Source organism: Heloderma suspectum, chromosome 3, assembly GCF_057233095.1.
Source record: "Heloderma suspectum isolate Gila_16-S chromosome 3, 16-S_ref, whole genome shotgun sequence".
NCBI classification, from domain to species: Eukaryota; Metazoa; Chordata; class Lepidosauria; order Squamata; family Helodermatidae; genus Heloderma; species Heloderma suspectum.
The window spans coordinates 74834884-74856597 of NC_139460.1; the positions used below are offsets into that span (position 1 = coordinate 74834884).

The 21714-nt window shown below is 41.9% G+C and overlaps 1 protein-coding gene across 1 annotated transcript in view; it reads right to left on the bottom strand.

The window, feature by feature from the left end:
- The window catches only part of LOC146349803 (SAM domain-containing protein SAMSN-1-like), a 66023-nt gene that overhangs the window by 9756 nt on the left and 34553 nt on the right, over window positions 1-21714 (bottom strand). Inside the window, exons 4-6 of the mRNA XM_084843520.1 lie at window positions 16770-16908; window positions 12107-12258; window positions 6665-6871 (exon numbers count right to left, since the gene is read on the bottom strand). Of these exons, the coding sequence (XP_084699646.1) occupies window positions 6665-6871; window positions 12107-12258; window positions 16770-16908 (498 nt within the window). The remainder of the gene's footprint in view (window positions 1-6664; window positions 6872-12106; window positions 12259-16769; window positions 16909-21714) is intronic.

Sequence of the window (21714 nt, forward strand, 5' to 3'; positions counted from 1 at the left end):
TTATAAGGCGTTTTTTACATTCAAGCTTGGGGGGGGGGGCATTGTTTTGTTCGAGAGAAAAGCCAGTGAGGTCCTGGAGCTCTGACACTGCTAAATCATTAGTGATTTATAGGGAATATTTACAGAGAAAGTAAAAAAGATATAGCTCATTCTTGATAGTATGTAATACATAGAATTGTTGTCATATATACACAGAGTGTGTGTATGGGCTGGATTCAGATTAAGATGCTTTGAGTAGAACCATTGAAATTAATGGGACTTAAGTTAATCGTGACTAACTTGTCTCACTGACTGCAGTGTGTCTATTCTAAGCATGACTTAATCTGAGTCCAACCCCAAATATGGTTCTTTCACTACATTAATGACTATTTTATTGTAATTTATAATCAAATTACAACACATTAGCTTTCTTTTGGAAAATATTCAGTTCAGTATACAAAAACAATGAAAACAATATAGTAATGTAAAACAAAAAATTAATGGATGAAAACCATACTTCCTTTATTATGGGGAAAATCGTGTTAAGACACTCAAGTTTTAATATAAGGCATGATCCAGCCAAAGTTAACCACTTTAAAGTCCTAGTGATTTCAACAGAAAACAATTAAGCGGATCAGGGGCATCATTAAAGAAGGCCCACCTGGTCACAGTCCCTGGATCTTTTTTGAGCTGTGCCCCAGATCTTTTGAGCTGTCCTAACGGCCGTTGTTGTTTTTTTACATTTTCCCATTGACTTGCATTGGAAAACTGAAATGGCCATAACTTTTTTAGTTTGCATGATAAATACATGAAATCTGGAGATGTGTTAGCCTCCATTGATCTGATTAAACCCATCCAATTTCAGGCAGTTAGGTCCAGTGGTTTTTGTGCTAGTCACAGGTAAAATTTGCTTTTTTCAAGAAAATCTGTCAAAGTAAAGAGCTATAATTTTGTTGTGCTTCCACATAAGTTCATAGAATTTGTGGGCCTGGCAGCCACTATGGAGCTGACTGAACCTGCCAAATTTCAGACAGTTAGGTGCTGTGGCTTTTGTGCTAGCCATGCATAAAGTTTCCTTTTCTCAAAGACTAAAACAAAAAGTAAAAAACTATCAAGCCACACAGGGGATTAGAGATCCTAATCAGAAGGTGTTTAAGGTGACCATTAAGAGGTCACTATACCTAATTTCTGGTGCGGGGGGGGGTTAGGTGCAAAAAAGTCTATCCCCCTACTTTTCTGCTCTTACATGTCCACTGTTAGGAGCTTGCTTGCAATGACATTTTGAAGAGGGAGAAGGAAGGGAAGAAAGAGCTCCATGTGAAATACTGGTATTACTGAGTGCTATAGCACCTTCCCAGCCATGTTCTCCTGTTGGTAACATTGGTAAAATGTAAATAAATTCTAGTAATTCTAAATTTGCATGCATGTATATCCTTCAGGAATTTTGCAGGTTTCTTGCCTGGGGGACACCTTTAATGAACTGTGCATTTTCATACAAACTTACCCAACAACTATTGGGGAAGGGGTGAAGGGAAGGCAAATCACTCCCTCCCCCAAAGTGGAGAACTCCCCTTCCACATGAACTGCTGCACCTATCCTTCTGAAACTTTCCTGGTTTCTTACCTAGGAACACCTCTAGGCTATCTGTAATTTTCAGAACAATGGTCCACAAGAAAAATAGGGAGATAAGTATGTCCTGTTTTGGAGACCTCAAAATGTCAAGGTCACCCTTGCACAAAAACCCTTGTGGCTAGCTTTCTGAAATTTGGCAGACATGATCTCCTCTGATGGGGCAATGAATCCTGAAATGTTTATCCAATTCTTCCAAGTAATAAAAAAAGTTATTGGCAGTTCCCTTTAAAAGAAAATCAAAATATAAACCCTGCACCTATTTCTCTGACATTGGGCAGGTGTAATCCCCTTCTAGGGGGCAAAAAGTTACAGGGTTTTTTTTCTAATCTCCCATAGTAGTCAACAGGAAGCATAAAGACTCATTTTTCCAAACCTTGACTCAGGTTTGGTGCTGAGCTGAAGTGGACCGACTACAAATTGGCCCGAGCAGAACCAAATAGGGGTCTGAGTTGAAGTGGGGTGGGGGGTCAGTGCACACTTATGTATGTAATCTATACACACACACACAAGCACATCACATGCACACACGACATGTACACACCACACGCGCGCACATATATGTGTGTGTGTATGTATATTTTATTTTATATATATACACACACACATACATACATATATACATACATGTGGCCCAAGCAGCTTGGAAGCAGCCCAAGAAAGAAGGAAAGCAAAAGGCAACAGTGATAGGGGGAGAGATGCCCAATTAAATGCAAAATTCCAGAGGTTAGCCAGAAGAGATAAGGACCTATTTTTAAACAAGCAATGCGTGGAAGCGGAAGACGATAATAGAATAGGAAGGACAAGAGACCTCTTCCAGAAAATTAGGAACATTGGAGGTAAATTCCAGGCAAAAATGGGTATGATCAAAAACAAAGATGGCAAGGACCTAACAGAAGCAGAAGAGATCAAGAAAAGGTGGCAAGAATATATGGAAGATCTGTATAGGAAGGATAATAATATCGGGGATAGATTTGACAGTGTGGTCAGTGAGCTAGAACCAGACATCCTGAAGAGTGAGGTTGAATGGGCCTTAAGAAGCATTGCTAATAACAAGGCAGCAAGAGATGACGGTATCCCAGCTGAACTGTTTACAATCTTGCAAGATGATGCTGTCAAGGTGATGCATGCCATATGCCAGCAAATTTGGAAAACACAAGAATGGCCACCAGATTGGAAAAAATCAACTTATATCCCCATACCGAAAAAGAGAAGCACCAAAGAATGTTCAAACTATCGAACAGTGGCACTTATTTCACATGCCAGTAAGGTAATGCTCAAGATCTTGCAAGGTAGACTCCAGCAATTCATGGAACGAGAATTGCCAGATGTACAAGCTGGGTTTAGAAAAGGCAGAGGAACTAGAGACCAAATTGCCAATATCCACTGGAGAATGGAGAAAGCCAGGTAGTTTCAGAAAAACATCTATTTCTGTTTTATTGACTATTCTAACGCCTTTGACTGTGTGGATCATAACAAATTGTGGCAAGTTCTTGGTGGTGTAGGGATACCAAGTCATCTTGTCTGCCTCCTGAGTAATCTGTATAACGACCAAGTAGCAACAGTAAGAACAGACCACGGAACAATGGACTGGTTTAAGATTGGGAAAGGAGTACGGCAGGGTTGTATACTCTCACCCTACCTATTCAACCTGTATGCAGAACACATCATGCGATGTGCTGGGCTTGATGAAGCCAAGGCTGGAGTTAAAATCGCTGGAAGAAACATTAACAATCTCCGATATGCAGATGATACCACTTTGATGGCTGAAAGCGAGGAGGAGCTGAGGAACCTCATGACTAAGGTGAAAGAAGAAAGTGCAAAAGCTGGGTTGCAGTTAAACCTCAAAAAAACCAAGATGATGGCAACCAGCTTGATTGATAACTGGCAAATAGAGGGAGAAAACGTGGAGACAGTAACAGACTTTGTCTTTCTAGGCGCAAAGATTACTGCAGACACTGACTGCAGCCAGGAAATCAGAAGACGTTTACTATTTGGGAGGACAGCAATGACAAATCTGGATAAAATAGTGAAGAGCAGAGACATCACACTGACAACAAAGGTCCACATAATTAAAGCAATGGTATTCCCCGTAGGAACCTACGGCTGCGAGAGCTGGACCATAAGGAAGGCTGAGTGAAGGAAGATAGATGCTTTTGAACTGTGGTGCTGGAGAGGAAAATTCTGAGAGCGCCTTGGACTGCAAGAAGATCAAACCAGTCCATACTCCAGGAAATCAAGCCAGACTGCTCACTTGAGGGAATGATATTAAAGGCAAAACTGAAGTACTTTGGCCACATCATGAGAAGACAGGATACCCTGGAGAAGATGCTGATGCTAGGGAAAGTGGAAGGCAAAAGGAAGAGGGGCCAACCAAGGGCAAGATGGATGGATGGTATTCTGGAGGTGACGGACTCGACCTTGGGGGAGCTGGGGGTGGCGACGGCCGACAGGAAGCTCTGGCGTGGGCTGGTCCATGAAGTCACGAAGAGTCAGAAGCGACTGACCGAATAAACAACTATATATATATATATATATATAAAAATAAAAGGTGTGCTTAGACTCGGATATGTATTATATATATGGAAATTTGTGTTATGGGCCTGTGCCCATAACTTTTAAGAACCTAGCAACGCCCCTGAAGCAGGTGCTTAATGTGATCCACTGAAATCAATGAACCAGAGCCCCAGTCCCATACATTTACCTGGGAGTAAGTTCCACTGGACTCAGTGAGAATTACATTTGAGTAGACATCTACAGGACTGTGCTGTTAGAACTGCATAACTTTGGCAAGATTGTGTCCAAGTGTGTTACCCAACTAGCGCTTTCTGCTGACAGAATAGCATCTGTCAGTATAATGGTGGGGATAGCAGGGGGGGAAGAGATTAAGGACCCTATTTTTTAAAAAAATCAGAAATGCACTCAGACCTTTTATCTTCCTTTTATTTATACATCTACAATTTCAGTGAAAGATTTCAACATCTATGCTGGGGCAGACCCAGAACTCTACAGACCCTTTATCCTACTTAACATTGATTTACATTCCCCTTTGCTGTATTCTTCAGTTGAATAGCTGAACACTATATAAAGAAATATTTATATCTAATTTGTGGAGCAAATAATGTCAACAATATAATTTATAAGTAAGCCATTCCAGGCCATACTGCATTTCTGCACACAACATAAAGTGTAGTAGCACAGATATTTGTTATTGCTATACGGTGCATATTTATAGGCATACATTTCTGAAGCCTGTATATGTGAGAGAGTTTCATTTATGTTTCTTGCAGTGTAAGGTTAAGAGGAATAACTGGCATTGAAAAAATGGCATTGTAATTGTGAAGCACTATACATATACTGCTTATATTGTTTTAAATCAATACTGCAATATTTTTCCATAGTTTAAATAGGGCAATAGTAAAAGTTTTACATACCCCAGGAACTACATTTAAATCAGCTCCAAACCATTCTTTAGTCCATTAAGAAAATGGAGTGATGGTTTTTATTAACAAAACAATAACTATAACTGCCAGACTCATGAAAGGGATTTGCTGCATTAAACAGTGCATTTTTTTTTACAAGACATGGAAAGTTGGTAGCAGACTGCTGGCATGTTAATTCGAAGCAAGCTCTCACTGAATTACTCTTGTGTAAAAGAAAAATCAAGAAATGCAAATCCTTTGGTTTCTTCATGCATGGCTTGGTCATTCTGTGTCTATTTTCAAGCTGAACTGAAAGACAATGTGCCAAGGTTGAACTTCCCCAATGGTACTGCAACAGGAACAAGAAGACAGAGGATGCAAAGCCATTTTTAAATCATCCTGAACTGAACTTTCAAGGGCTTCTTTCTGCTAATTTTTGTTTCATAGTAAGGTAGAATAAAAGGTGTGAATACGTCTTCCTTTTTCCTCTATGCACTCAGCTGAGCGGCTAATGATAATAAGACAACAATGCCATTTAGATGCAGCTAGCTTAGCATGGAAGTTAAACATGTGCTACCGAAAGAGTCCTCAGTATATGTCTCAGTTTCATCCAGAAACTCTCTCAGTGTCCTTCGATGGGTGTCTCTCTCCTAACCTTGGTCTAGATCCTTGTCTAGGTCTGAGATTTGGTTCCTAGATCATGTCTACTTGATGTCCAGATCTGATGCATAAGAATCACAATAAAATAGCAACTTCGAATTTATAAAGTACCTTTCCTAAGTGTCCACTTACATTATAATGTCATACATTATTTTTGTAGTCCTTACAACAATTCTATACAGTAGACTAGTATTACTTATTCTATATCATAGGCAAGGAAATACTAGACTATCATACCGGTTGAGATTGTTGAGATAATGAATTCATTCATAGATACATTTTAGATTATTTATATCCCGCCGTTCCATCTAAGAATGCCCAAAGTTGCTAACAACAAAAATGTATATGGAACACTTTGAATGCTTAGGAAGAGATCTACATAAATACAAGTGGCAGCATATGGTAGTGGTGATTGTGATGATGATGCATGCCATATGACTTAGGCCATTTGAGAGTCTACATAGTAACTCCAAAATTATAAGTTATGAAAGACATATCTGAGTATATTACCAAGCATCAGTGTAAATGTTAGAAACAGTGTAGTTTTCCTATACTACACAATGTTTAGCTATGATCCTAGTCTGCACAAGAAGATAGATATGAACATGCATAGCCCTGATCAGATAATCAATGATAGGACCAAGCAGTTGCTTGGGAAATACAGATTATTTATATAGCCCGCCTGCCCACCCCCAACACGTGATTGGCATTTAGCTGCTAACTGGCTGATTATCTGGCTACCTACATGCAACCAAACTGAATGACAGTTTGAAAGCAACTGCCTTAAATTGATCATGGAGCAATTTGATCCCAGAAGACAAACAAGGCATCCATTTTAGTCAACCATTATTAATTTTTCTTGTGGCTCCCAAAGCAAGGTATGGTCTCTGGACCTGCAAAGCTGAGCTTGAGAATTTTTTTTTTAATGCAAAAGAAGGATAATCAAAGAAAACATGGTTTTTATTTTAACTGACCTGGAGATGGATTTGCTGCAAGAGTTCCTGAACAGATTTAGGGTTGGCCCTTTTACTCCGCTTGTGTGGCTTTATCTTTCTGGGTGCAGATTCCTCTTCTGTAATAAGATCCACATAAATGAATTTGAAGTTTCCCACCTTGTTGTTGAGCAGTCCCGTCCACATGCCCATTGGGGTTTTACAGATGATGTCTATGATATCTCCTTTCTGGAAGAAGGAGAAAAACAAAATGGTACTCCCAAAGTAATAGAGATAATTTGTGATTCACAAGAACAATTTGCCTCAGTTAATCAGCTCAAATATTTATGCACATTTGCTATCGTAAGAAGAGAACTTATTTCATAAATATGCACACATTTTCAAATTGAACAGGATGGATAAAAACATCCGATTTCAACTGAATTGTGCAGGAGCTGCTGCAGCACAGCTGCTTCTCGCACCATTCCAGTAAGTTTGAAGGAGAGAGATAATAATGATGGAACAAGTGGCATGGTTATTATTTCCAACGTCAGGATCACCTATCCCCAAGATATGTACTTATTTGGTGGGAAAACATGATATAAAAATGTAATTCATATTTTTGATCTAGACTCTATACCTTTCTAAAGGGTCAGTGGAGAGTTGTTGTTGTTCAGTTGTTAAGTCGTGTCCGACTCTTCGTGACCCCATGGACCATAGCATGCCAGGCCTTCCTGTCCTCCGCTCTCTCCCAGGGTGCGCTCAAGTTCATATTCATTGCATTGGTGATGCTATCTAGCCATCTCATCCTCTGCCGTCCCCTTCTCCTTTTGCCTTCAATCTTTCCCAGCATCAGGGTCTTTTCCAGAGAGTTTTCTCTTCGCATTAGATGGCCAAAATAGTTGAGCTTCAGCTTCAGTATCTGTCCTTCCAATGAGCACTCAGGGTTGATTTCCTTTAGGATTGACTGATTGGACCTCCTTGCAGTCCAGGGGACTCGTAAGAGTCTTCTCCAGCACCACAGTTCGAAAGCATCAATTCTTCGGCGCTCAGCCTTCCTTATAGTCCAGCTGTCACTGCCATACATTACTACTGGGAAAACCATAGCTTTGATTAGACGGACCTTTGTCGGCAAGGTGATGTCTCTGCTTCTTACTATGCTGTCTAGGTTTGCCATAGCTTTCCTCCCAAGGAGCAAGCATCTTTTAATTTCATGGCTACAGTCACTGTCTGCGGTGATCTTGGAGCCCAAGAAAATAAAATCTGTCACTGCTTCCATTTCTTCCCCTTCTGTATGCCAGGAAGTGATGGGGCCAGATGCCATGATCTTAGTTTTTTCAATGTTGAGTTTCAAACCAGCTTTTGCACTCTCCACTCTCACCCTCAACAAGAGATCCTCTTCGCTTTCTGCCAGATCCTCTTCGCTTTTTGCCATTAGGATGGTATCATCTGTGTATCTGAGGTTGTTGATAATTCTCCCAGCAATCTTAATTCCGACCTGTGATTCATCTAACCCGGCATTTCTCATGATGTACTCTGCATATAAGTTAAATAAGCAGGGTGACAATATGCAGCCTTGTCGTACTCCTTTCCCAATTTTGAACCAATCGGTTGTTCCATGTCTGGTTCTTACTGTTGCTTCTCGTACAGGTTTCTCAGGAGACGGGTAAGGTGGTCTGGTACTCCCATCTCTTTAAGAATTTGCCACAGTTTGTTGTGATCCACACAATCAAAGGCTTTAGCGTAGTCAATGAAGCAGAAATAGACGTTTTTCTGGAATTCTCTTGCTGTCTCCATGATGCAGCGAATGTTGGCGATTTGATCTCTAGTTCCTCTGCCTCTTCGGAACCCAGCTTGTACTTCCGGTAGTTCTCGGTTCACATGCTGCTGAAGCCTAGCTTGTAGGATTTTGAGCATAACCTTGCTGGCATGTGAAATGAGCGCAACTGTATGGTAGTTTGAACACTCTTTGGTGTTGCCCTTCTTTGGAATTGGAACGTAAACTGACCTTTTCCAGTCTTGTGGCCACTATTGAGTGTTCCAAATTTGCTGGCATATTGAGTTCAGCACCTTAACAGCATCATCTTTTAGGACTTTAAATAGCTCAGCTGGAATACTGTCATCTCCGCTAGCTTTGCTGTTAGTAATGCTTCCTAAGGCCCACTTGACTTCACTCTCTAGGATGTCCAGCTCAAGTTCAGTGACCGCACTATCATGGCTATCAGGGACATTCAGATCTTTCCTGTATAGTTCTTCTGTGTATTCTTTCCACCTCTTCTTAATCTCATCTGCTTCTGTTAGGTCCCTGCCTTCTTTGTCCTTTATCATGCCCATCTTTGCACAAAATGTTCCCCTGATATCTCCGATTTTCTTGAAAAGATCTCTAGTCTTTCCCATTCTATTGTTTTTCTTGATTTATTTGCACTGTTCATTTAAGAAGGCCTTCTTGTCTCTCCTTGCTATTCTCTGGAATTCTGCATTCAATTGGATATATCTTCCCCTTTCTCCCTTGTATTCACTTCCCTTCTTTCCTCAGCTACTTGTAAAGCCTCCTCAGACAGCCACTTTGCTTTCTTGCATTTCTTTTTCTTTGGGATGGATTTAATTGCTGCCTCCTGAACAATGTTATGGACCTCCGTCCATAGTTCCTCAGGCACTCTGTCTATCAGGTCTAATCCCTTAAATCTATTCCTCACCTCCACTGTATATTCATCAGGGATATGATTTAGGTCATACCTGAATGATTTAGTGGTTTTCCCTACATTCTTCAATTTAAGCCGAAATTTTGCAAGAAGCAGCTCATGATCTGAGCCACAGTCAGCTCCAGGTCTTGTTTTTACTGACTGTATGGAGCTTCTCCATCTTTGGCTGCAAAGTACATAATCAATCTGATTTCGATATTGACCATCTGGTGATGTCCATGTGTAGAGTTGCCTCTTGTGCTGTTGGAAAAGAGTGTTTGCTATGATCAGCATGTTCTCTTGGCAAAACTCTATTAGCCTTTGTCCTGCTTCATTTTGTACACCAAGGCCATGCTTGCCTGTTATCCCGGTTATTTCTTGACTTCCTACTTCAGCATTTCAATCCCTATGATAAAAAGGACATCTTTTTTTGGTGTTAGTTCTAGAAGGTGTTGTAGGTCTTCATAGAACCGATCAACCTCAGCTTCTTCGGCCTCAGTGGTTGGGGCATAGACTTGAATTACTGTGATGTTGAATGGTTTGCCTTGGATTCGTACTGAGATCATTCTATTGTTTTTGAGATTGTACCCCAGTACTGCTTTTCCCAATCTTTTGTTGACTATGAGTGCTACTCCATTTTGTCTAAGGGATTCTTGCCCACAGTAGTAGATATAATGGTCACCTGAATTAAATTTGCCCATGCTTGTCCATTTTAGTTCGCTGATTCCCAAGATGTCGATGTTCAATCTTGCCATCTCATGTTTGACCACCTCCAGCTTGCCTTGATTCATTGCTCTTACATTCCAGGTTCCTAAACAATATTGTTCTTTACAGCATCGGATTTTCTTTTCACCACCAGACACATCCACAGCTGAGTGTCCTTTCGGCTTTGGCCCAGCTGCTTCACTCTTTCTGGCGCTACTTGGAAATACCCTCTGCTCTTCCCCAGTATTATATTGGACACCTTCTGACCTGAGGGGCTCATCTTCCGGCGTCATCTCTTTTAGCCTTGTGATATATTCCATGGGGTTTTCTTGGCAAGAATACTGGAGTGGGTTGCCATTTCCTTCTCCAGTGGACCACATTTTGTCAGAACTCTCCGCCATGACCTGTCCATCTTGGGTGGCCCTGCACGGCATAGCTTATGGCTTCATTGAGTTACACAAGCCTCTTCACCTCAACAAGGCAGTGATCTATGAAGGGGCAGTGGAGAGTTGACCAACCACTTATTGTCTATATTGTACATGTGGTAGGAAAATGGGTCATTATTACAGTAATTAAAACAGGGTTCAGAAAACCATCAAAACAAAGGTTTTGGTTGGAACACAAGGCATGGGCTTGGATACAGACTTAGTCATACTTAGAGTAGACCCATTGAAACCAATGGAACAAGTTAATTATGACTAAAGTCAGTCTCATGGATTGCAATGGACTACTCCTAGTATGACTAAAACTGGATCCATCCCATGCTGACCCAAACATGTCTGTTAGGCAAGTAGCAAAAAAGAAAACAACAGCACCAAAATAACCCAAAATACAGAGTAAATTTTCTAAATATGTGCCAAGGAACATAAAAAAGCAGTGCTGGATCAAACCAAGGGTTTACCTAGTCCAGCATTTTTAAAATCAATTTTTATTGTGAGTTTTAACAAAACAAACAAAAATAACAAAATTAAAAATATATATTCTAAAATCCTCAGTTTCAAATATTACAATATTCTAGGATGAAAAGAAAGAAAGAATAGGTTACACGTAAACTTCAGTAAAAGCAGACCAGATATCCAAGTATAAGTCCATTTGCAAGTTACGCTTATATACCACTCTTTCAAATGTTGCTAGCATTGCTAAGTCTTCAATCCATTGCATTATAGGCAGTGCGCTTTTATCCTTCCAGTATCATAGTATCAGTCTTTTATCAACCAAAAGTGCACGAAGGATCCATTTACACTGACCATGTGTCACATACCAAAAAGCAGGTAAGTAATTCAAGATTTATTTATTTATTTATTTCATTTATATCCCACCTTTTTCCCTCTTGCAAAGAACCCAAGGTGGCTTGCATGATCCTCCTCCTCCTCCTCTCCATTTTAGCCTCACAACAACAACCCTGTGAGGTAGGTTGGGCTGAGAGTCTGTGGCTGGCCCAAAGTCACCCAGTGAGCTTCATGGCCAAGTGGGGACTAGAACCCAGATGTCCCGGCTCCCAGACTCTTGCCACTATGCTACACTGGGCTCAAATTATTACTTCAGAGTTCCAAGTCAGCAGTGAAGCAGCATTTAATCAAACCCCACATTCTCAAAACATAGACATAAGACATCCTCTTGTGTTTGCTCATATGGAAAAGTGAAACACTACTCCTCACTCCACTCTGCCCAGTAGGAACTCAATTCATACTACAGCAGAATGTTTCACAGCACCCTGTGAATGAAGACCAAAAAAGAAACCACTAGACAATTGTTAGTCATGTCATTTTGGGCTGACACAAAAAGCTTAAGGTACAAACTTGTGTACCTTATAAGTTGGGGAGGGGCCGGGTAGTTCTGTGGTAGAGCACCTGCTTTGCATGTAGAAGGTCCCAGGTTCAATCCCCGGCATCTCCAGGTAGGATTAGGAAAGAATCCTGCCTGAAACCCTGGAATGCCACTGCCAGTCAGTGTGGGCAGTACTAGGCTAGATGAACCAATGCTCTGAGTCAGTATATGGCAGCTTCCTATGTTCCTATGATCTCACAGAACTTTCCTATGTTCCTATGATCTCACAGAACTTTCCTATGTTCCTATGATCTCACAGCAGTTGTCTCACCTTGATTTTGAGAGAGTCTGTGTCATAAGGACTTGGTGTGAAGTCTGTGTGTACTTTGGCTCTGCCAGAGAATGGTCCGGTGTAAGGGCTTTCGTCATCAAGCCTCAGACTGTCCCTGTTGCTTGTCCCATCTGAGCAACTAGTTACCCCACCTGGAAGTAATAAGAAAAGCCAGCCTTACATAGCATCTAAGATGGATGCCAGGTGAAACCAAACAGCTCCATGGGAAATCACTGGAAAGGTACAGTTTATACAGAGAGATCACTACAGCAAACATACAATGGTTGTCTACATAAATGAGGTGGAGTAGGTGCAATTTAGCCAAAGTTAAGCATTTTATTGAATCCAAATCTGTGAGACTTAGCAGTGCTTAACTTTGCCTGGATCAGGCCCCATGTAATTAATTAACCTATGCTGCAGGATAATCCTTATTTGTGATGATGTGCTAACAGATGGATGATTTGGTCCTCAAAGTCCTGAAGCAGCACAAATGCCATTAAAATGATCAAAGTCTGCATCAGCAGAGTGCTATGAAGACAGGAGCCTAGAAAAGTAATAATGTGTACTTTTAATGTGCTCTTTAAACAATCAGCTGTTGAATGTTTCCTCTTTATTCAGGCAAACGGGAATAAGATTTTACTGTAGACGTCTCACAGTATGCAAGACACAGTGCTTCAGAAGCACGCATTGCAGAGGGGAATGTTTTAGGCTCAAGTTTTCTGTCATTTTGGAAGAGCTGCATCAGCACATTTGAGCAGGCACAGTAATATTCCATTCAAATATGCTTTAGATAACAGCAGCAGCACCTTGAAATGTTTTTTCCAGCAAAATGGATAATGGAACAAGATAATTGTTTCCCTCGATGTGGTTGCTTAAAACTACACATCAGAGAAGAAGAAATGTGGTTGCCAGGTCATGAAAATGCTTGAAAAAAATACTTCCTATTTCTTTAACAGGCACTGCACCCACAAAAGGGGAGGCAGCCATAGCCTTTTCAGTCCAGTGACTCCTGTGTTCACCATGTGCTTCTCCTATGGAGGAAAGCAGGACTTTTGTTTTTGCCCACAGCAGGTGGGAGATGAGGATGGGCAAGGGGCAATGGGGAGAAACCATTAATAGCAGTAATAGCCATGGCTGCATTCTCCCTTGTGATAACAGGGCTGTAAAAGAACAAGGAGGGGTCTCTGGGCTCCAACGTAGGGGGATGTTCCAATAATTCTTAGACAGGTTTGTTTTTTGTATAGATGGCTTTGACTGCAACACACCACATCTCTTGTCAGGGGATAGGGCATTACTACGGTTAAGGCGTAAGCCAGCCAGGTGCTCTCCAGATGTTTTTGGGCTCCTTCAGACGGGCCTTTTATACTGCTATGGGGATTGCTTACTCACAGAAGTGTGCAGGTCCTGTACATGACGCAGCCCTCCTCCAGGGAACCTCCCGCTCTTTGTGAGCTCTATTGTGTTGTTTTTCATGACGACGAAAGTCTGACATTTTCCCTCCTCCCACCATGGAGTCGATATAAATGAAGGTATACTGTTTAAAGTCACTTTTATTGCAAATAAAACAACAGTGCCTCCTAGTGGCTTTGTAATAAAACACATAGAAGTTTAGCTTTTTAAAAAAGCCACGTGGAAAGGACCTGACCTAATCCCACAAAGGTTCTGGATGCAGAAGCCCAGGTAAACTGCAGGATTTTTAGTCTTGTGTGATGAAGCCCTTAGACTACAACTTCAAATAGTCCTAACCATTGGCCATGTTGGCAGGGGCTGATAAGAGTTGAAGTCCAAAACATCTGGAGCACACCAGGTTAGGGAAGGCTGGCAAAAACATAATAATCACATTCCCAGAGGGACATAGCTTCTGTCCTTTCAAGAACTCGTAGGGAAACAAACGTTCTATAACTGCAGTTTTTCCCATCTAAGTTTTATCATGCATCCTACCATACCTTCAGCAGCTGGTATGTAATAACATTCTCCTAGGGTGGCCACTTACACATTGCAAAAAAAAGAGAGAGAGGAAATGCACCGCCAATAAAAAGAATGAAAGAGGGACAGATTTGCATAGATTTTGCATATGCTAATTCATATGTAGAAATGCACATTTAGAAAAAAATACTATAATTTAAAGAGAAATACAATACTTCTCAGTATGTAAGAAGACATTGACCAGGTGACCTGCCTGCCTGCTGTCCAGGTATTAATTGTTAATGGGCAACTTCAAGGTCGCTGCTCTCCGCTCTTTTGTGTGTGGGGGGGGGGCGGTTCTTATGAGCTGGGAATAGCTGACTAGGTTGACACAGGCTGTGGTGAATGCCTATCTTTGGGAGAGATACTTGTAGCCACCTTGAAGGAAGCAATTATAAGAATAGGGGCAGCAGTGCAGAATTAACTAGTTGTCTATTCGGGGGCTGAGTAGGAATTTTTTGGTGCGTCTAGATTGGCCAGAGGCGCATCTTTTTGCTTACTTCACACTGTTCACTGCCTGAGATGAGTTGATTTGCTTAACTAGGTTCCTTTGTTGGTCACATCTGGTGGGTAGTGTGGGCATCCACCATAGGCTACCCTGGTGAGCATCCTGAGGCAGTGGGAAGTGAAGGGCACTCAACTGTCTTACCTCTTCTTGTTGGCCAGCTCAAGAGAGGGGAGCAGCCCATAGGCTCTGTAAGCCTCTAGCCACTGAACGCTGACTGGCAGAGTTGGGCTGGAGTGGCCGGAACCCCCTCAGCCCCCCTTCATGGTGGGCAGCCGCAGGTGATGAAAAGCTGAGATTGGCTCATGGCTGATCTAGTGCTCAGAGCCAGCGTGGGATCAGAGGATCTTAACACATGTGTCCTGGGGCTAGGGGATGCCCACATCTATCCTTGATTCTTTCCTGATGCAGATCCTGTTTAACAGTTAATAAAGATGTGGCCCTTAACCCAATAACTTGTCTCGTGTCTTTATTCTGGTGGGGGAACAATGTTTCCCCCTGTACCTTTTCATCTCTACATAAAACCACTCAATAAGTTGTCTGCAGGAGTGAGGTGATATCAGTATAACACTCCGCTCTTTCACTCCTTTTCAGTGAATGCCTGTCATCAGTGATGGACTGGATGAGGGTGAATAAGCTAAAGCTCAATCCAGATAAAATGGACACTGATTGTAAGAGGTCCAAATGATCTAGGTATTGATAAATGTTTTGTTCTGGTTGGGGTTGCACTCCCCCTAAAGAATCAGATCTATCATTTGCAGATGCTGTTTCTAAAACCTCACTCAGTGGCTGTGGTAAGTCATGGCTTTTTACTAACATTGTTTGCCACCGGTAACTGCTCCTAGAAATTGGTGATCTGGCCACCATGAGGCAACCTTTAGGCTAGACTACTGTAATATGTTGTACCTGGGGCTGCCTTTGAAAACTATTGATAAACTTCAGTTGGCTCAAAATGCAGCAGCCCGCTTCCTATCTGGAAATGACTTCATAACTATGGACTGAAAGAGCTGTTGGTTGCCTGCTTGTCTCTGAGCACAATTCAAAGTGCTAGAAGGATGAAAGCACTAAATGTCCTTGGCCCAGCTTATCTTAGCAAACATCTTGCCCCTGGAAGTCCCCCCCCCCAATTCACTGTGGTCATCTAACAGTCCCTTGTTTTCTGAGTTCCACCTTCGTAATAGACTGTAATAATGACTAAGAAGTGCAGGGCCTTTTCTGCAGTGGCACTTTTATTCTTGAACTCCCTCCCCAAGTCAGTTCAATTTCTACCTTAAGATGTTAAGCAGGGAACAACCAAACGTATTCTTCCAGCAGGGTTTGTTCTTTATATGAACTGACATTGGTATACATATCTTAACTCTGATGGACACTTTTTCTGTTTTGGTCTGCTGCTGCATACTGTTTATATGACGTGCTATCCATATGCATAAACCAATGCTGCTTTACAAAATGTTGTTAGCTGCCCTAAAGGCCCATGCATGGTGGGGATACAAATCTTTAAATAAAATATAGATGACCAAACTATCCAGGCTGAGAGAGTTCAGTTTAGGGTAAGTTAAGTCACCTGTATGAGCTCACTGTTACAGTTAAGAGGATGAACCACACCTGCAGACCATTGCCCTGCATTTGAGCACTTAAACTGACAGCAGCCACGTCTTTTTGGAAACATGGTTAACCTAGACCTAGGACACGAAAGTTGAATTGATATGTCAGTGAACAATTCTGTTTTACAGTGGAGTTATGCTTTAGCTCAAAAGGCTCAAATGGGACACTTTAGTGTCATTAATCAATTCTATTAGACAGAATGACAATATAAAAGCTTACATAAGAATTTCTCAGTGAAAGCATACGATAGCAAAAATACCTGTCAGAGCTTGCCTTTTGAACACTGTGCCTCACCAGATAGTAGCTCATCCATAATTTTTATGTGTATTGACAATCAGGTTGAACATGTCCTAGGACACACTTTTTATTGATGTACAATGGAAAGAGAGGGGGAAAAAGATTCAAGCTGCAATCCTAAATACACTAGGGAGCAAATCCCACAAAACATCGTGGGAATTACTTTCAAGTCTACAGGCATAGGATTGTGCTGTCAACTTCTGGGTGTGTTTTTTTAAAGAAGGAAATTTGGCCTTCTTTCATTTCACTCTCATGCTCCCTTCAGCATATAGCACATTTTTTTGTACTTACTTGATGAGCTCTGGCCACTATTAAGACTATAGAGACTGTCCATGGAGTCACTGGCCTTTAGAGAGATCTTCTCAGTGTTTGCTCCTCCCCCTGGGTCACCGTCTCTATTAGAACAGGAATGGTCTTTTCCTTCTTCATTCTTTGGAACATAAAAGGAGAGTAGTTTAAAAGTAAAGAAATATATTTCATGCATACATTTGCTGATGAGAGTATGTTCGTTAAGGCTGCAATCCTATGTGCCCTGGAAGGATGTCCTGGGGACAGAGGATTTTCAGATCTCCCCCTCTAAGGGTGGAAAGAGAGGTCTCCGAGAAGGAGACCTGATTGTTCACAAGCAGAAGGGTCTACAGCTCGTGCTTCTCCTGACAGAACTCTGACATCAGAGAGCACAAAAAGGAGGCGTTCTGGGGGCAATTGGGGACAGTGGAACTACAGCCCTCTTGTGCCCCGGATGTGCCCTGAGAATAGGGGGAGAACTACCCCAGCCCTTGAGCTATCCCATTGGCACCAATGAGAAGGAAACTGTTTAATAATCCTCTCTCTCTTCTGCCCTGCCAGCGTTAGCATGGCAGGGCTTTGGATTTTTCAGTATCTGACGGTGGAGCTACACATAGGATTGCTCTGTTAAGGTAGCAGAACAACAGGCCCAAAAGATATCATGCAATTTAGTTCATCTCCAATTCTCAAGCAGGACTAGTTCTACATAATCATGCCTGGCACATTCTAAATGCTTCCAGGTAAATAGGGATCCACTTAAAATAGATTTTGGCAACAGACTTGACATTGCACCTGCATCAAAAGCGAACAGGAGCCAAATGGGACTCTACAGCATCTAGAATGTTCTGCTGTGTATTCCAAAGGTTCTCTGATGTAGTAAAACCCCACCAGATACACCCACAAGCACTCTGTAAAGATGATGTAATGATTTCATTCTGTCGTGCCAGTGCAGGAGATCTCTGCATATCTGGATGGTCTACACTTCTGGTGATACCACTAGAGTCTCTGGGACTGGTGCAAGCCCAGGGGGGCTTTGGATTTGGTGGATCCACTGCCTTGGCATCTTCCTCTCTAGCCCCCCATGAGATTGCCCTGTCCATCTCCAATGGCTTCAACAGAAGCATGAGTAGATGGGGCATGTTTGTGTTTGTGTAAACTTACAAAGCAAGATCAGTAACCCAGAAGAGAGTAAGGCTGCCCAAAATCAAAGCAAATTTGAATTGTATCCCACCACTCGGAATTCCCAGTACTCGGAAAAATAGATGACTGACTCCTTTGTGCCATTCTTGAGGCAATCGCTGTCAGGTTTAGAATAATTTTGTATTTAGAATTCAAGGGAACAAACACACATGCAAAAGCTCTAATAACTACCTTTCACATAATAAAGCAACTTAAATAAAAACTTGAGCTTATCAATGGAAAAAAAAATCCTAGCAATGTTGAGCCCTGCAAGCACTTTATTGTAAGCAGTAGTAGGATAGTAGGCAAAAAAGTCATTTTTGAAAATAGAAACCTGCCTTCACCTAAGCTTTCCTACAGCTTGTGTCTCAGGACAAGACACCTAGTTTTCAATCCAGTGTACTTATATTAGTAAATTGAGTTTCCCCCCTAAAATGGGTAGGTATTGTAACAGTGAGTCCACTTGGGATGTGTCACTCTGTGTCACTGTGTGTGCATTAAATAATTAAGCAATAATAGCTTCACAAGAAAAGGAGAAGCCACATCTTCCTGGTGTTGCATCACACCAAGAAGAGAGAACATGTTCCTTGGAAGATTACGGTAAATTCACTAGACTAGCATACATGATCCGTCTGGGTGAGTGGGACAAAGGTGATGACACGCTTTGAGACAGCCCCATAAGCTCAAGTTTGTGTGATGGGATGTCTTAACTTGAAGACAGAGAAAGAACAACATCTTTTTAGGTCAGGTTTTAAATGAGAGCCAGTGTGGTGTAGTGGCAAGAGTGTTGGACTAGGAGCTGGGAGATCCGGGTTCTAGTCTCCACTTGGCCATGGAAGCTCACTGGGTGACTTTGGGCCAGTCACAGACTCTCAGCCCAACCCACCTCACAGGGTTGTTGTTGTGAGGATAAAATGGAGAGGAGGAGGATAATGTAAGCCGCCTTGGGTTCCTTGCAAGGGAAAAAAGGCGGGGTATAAATGCAATAAATGAATGAATGAATGAATGAATGAATGCCTGACATTCCAAATAAGAATTATAAGAGGTCTGAAAGCTTCATGATTTAGGAAGCACTCATAGAATAAAAATCCCAATTTATTTTTTTCCGCGGTGCTTATTCGTATTAGCTTTGGGCCCATTTGAACATCCTTGTATATAACTCAATATTACGTTGCTTGCTGACTCATTGGTGAATGTGTAAACTGCCTCCATCAAACATTATCATATGTCTCCTGGTAACATTCTTATTGTTTTACATCTAGCCTATTTTTTATTCAGTTATTTCACCACACAGATTAATTCTACACTATATGAAAAAATGTGTGCATTTTGTTTATTTTAAACCTGCTATATGATAATTCATTTGGGTCTGCTCTAGTTCTACTATAACCCAGTCCCTGATCTCTTTTTCCCAAACTGCACATAACTGTATGAAGTATGAACATCTGAGGCCGAGTCTACACAGGCTGAGTCTACACCATTTCAGGCAGTAGGTGGGGGTTTACATTTTTGAATGCTCCCCTACGTGTTTAAAAAACAAAAAACACAAACCTCCCTGCAAGTAGAAAGCTAGAACAGCAACAGGCAGGTTCAGTTAGAATCTTTCACCCTGATGTGCTAGTTTTCTGCTTTCAAGATGTTTTCACATGGAAGACAATTAAAAAATGGTATCTGCTACCTGCAGTCTGAAATGGTATTGCCCATTCCACCACACCATTCTGCACCATGTGCCTACAGCTACTATCCTCTGCACACTTACCTGGGAACATTCACCACTGAACACAGTGGAATGTACTTCTGAGCAAACATGCAAAGGATTGAACCACATGCTGTCTCTTTTTCTTAAAGTTGAAAAATACCAATCATTTAGACTTCCTTGGCATGAAAAACCTCTCATGCCCCTGACATGTTCTATTGATCTTTGAATGTATTCACTTTCTATCACATTTTTTGTTTGCAACAGACTCCATATAGGACTTGAGGTCAGAATGCACCATTTACTTATAGAAATAATATATTATTTTCTCTCCCTTGAATAATAATCACTAACATTGTTTGCTTTTTCAAGATTTCAGTGGCCTGAGTTGACATTTTCAGAAAGCATGCACATTGACTCCATAATTTCTCTCTTTGGCAGTAATAGCTTATTCAGTACCTAACAATGTCTAAGTAGAACTGGGTTATTTTTTTCCAAAGGTTCATTTCTTAGTTTTAATGAACATTCAGCTCCTATTTTGTTTTCCATTCTCCTACAGCTCCAGGATCCTTTTGTAATTCTTCACAGCCTATTACTTTAATCAAATTCTGCCCCTTCACTTTTCCCAGCCTTTCCCACACTTCCCAGACCATGAATGATTTTTTTTAAAAGTCACAATACAGATCACTGGGCCATTTCACTGACCACATCTTCAAGTGAGAGATTTGCCTGGTTATTTATGCTTACCATCTATTCAGCATTTAATTTGAATGAGGGTTTAGCCTCAGCCTGAACATCTGTTTGAAAAGAGAAGTGCTTCACAAAACAAGTGAAGTAATATTGAGGAAGAGTTCCCCTGAGCATGTGCCAAATGCATTCTTGTCACCGCTAGGGCGCAATTACTGGTACCATACATACGCCTGTAACAAACTAAAAAGGTAAAGGTAAAGGTGTCCCCAACCAGTCGTGTCCGACTCTAGGGTGCGGTGCTCATCCCCGTTTCTAAGCCGAAGAGCCAGCGCTGTCTGAAGACGCTTCCGTGGTCATGTGGACGGCATGACTGAACACCGAGGTGCACGGAACGCTGTTACCTTTCCTGCCGAGGCGGTACCTATTTATCTACTTGCAATTTCTTGCTTTCGAACTGCTAGGTTGGCAGAAGCTGGGACTGAAGACGGGAGCTCATTCCGTCACGCAGCACTCGGGTCTCGAACTGCTGACCTGCCGACCTTCCAGTCTGCAGTTCAGCGTCTTAACCACTAAGCCACCACGGTCCCCTCTGTAACAAACTAGACTGCTGCTTTTCCTAGCATCTCTGGGCAGTATCCTCTTCAGTATCGGGAATCCCACTGCACCAGCAAATGCTACTGGCGTTGCACTAGAGGTAGCTTATGCTAGCGCAATATAGTTAAGGTTAGCACTAACGCTGAATAGAATACTGCTCTCTTCTTTTTTTCAGAAGACTTATTGCTGCATGGGGGGTGGGATTTAGGAGGGGAAGCAGCTGGAGAGGCAAGCAGAGAAACAGACAGAAAGACAGAAGGGGAGAAAGAGAGAGAGAGAAGTAGAGAGGAGAGAAAGAGAGAGGAAAAGGGGAGGAAGAGAGAGAGGAGGGGAAAGAGAGAGAAAGGGGCAGGAAAGAGAAAAGGAAGAGGAAAAGAGGGAAGGAAATGGAAAAGGGGGGAAAGGGGGAAGAGAGAAAACAAGGGGAGGCAGCTGAGGAGGCAAGCAGAGAAATAGAAAGACGGAAGAGGAGAAAGAGAGCGAGAAAAGGAGAAAGAGAGAAAAGGGGGGAGAAAAAAGGGGGGACAGCTGGAAAGGCAAGCAGAGAAATAGAAAGAAAGACAGAAGGGGAGAAAGAGAGAGAGAAGTAGGGAGGAGTGAATGGGAGAGGAAAAGGGGAGGAAGAGAGAGGGAGAAGGAAAGAAAGAAAAGGTGAGGAAAAAGGGGGAGAGAGAAAGGGGGAGGAAAAAAGGGGGGAGAGAAAGAGAGAGAAGGGTGATGAGAAAAAGGTAAGACAGAGAGAGAGAAAAGGGGAAAGAGAGGAGATGTGTGTGTATGTACGAACGTATG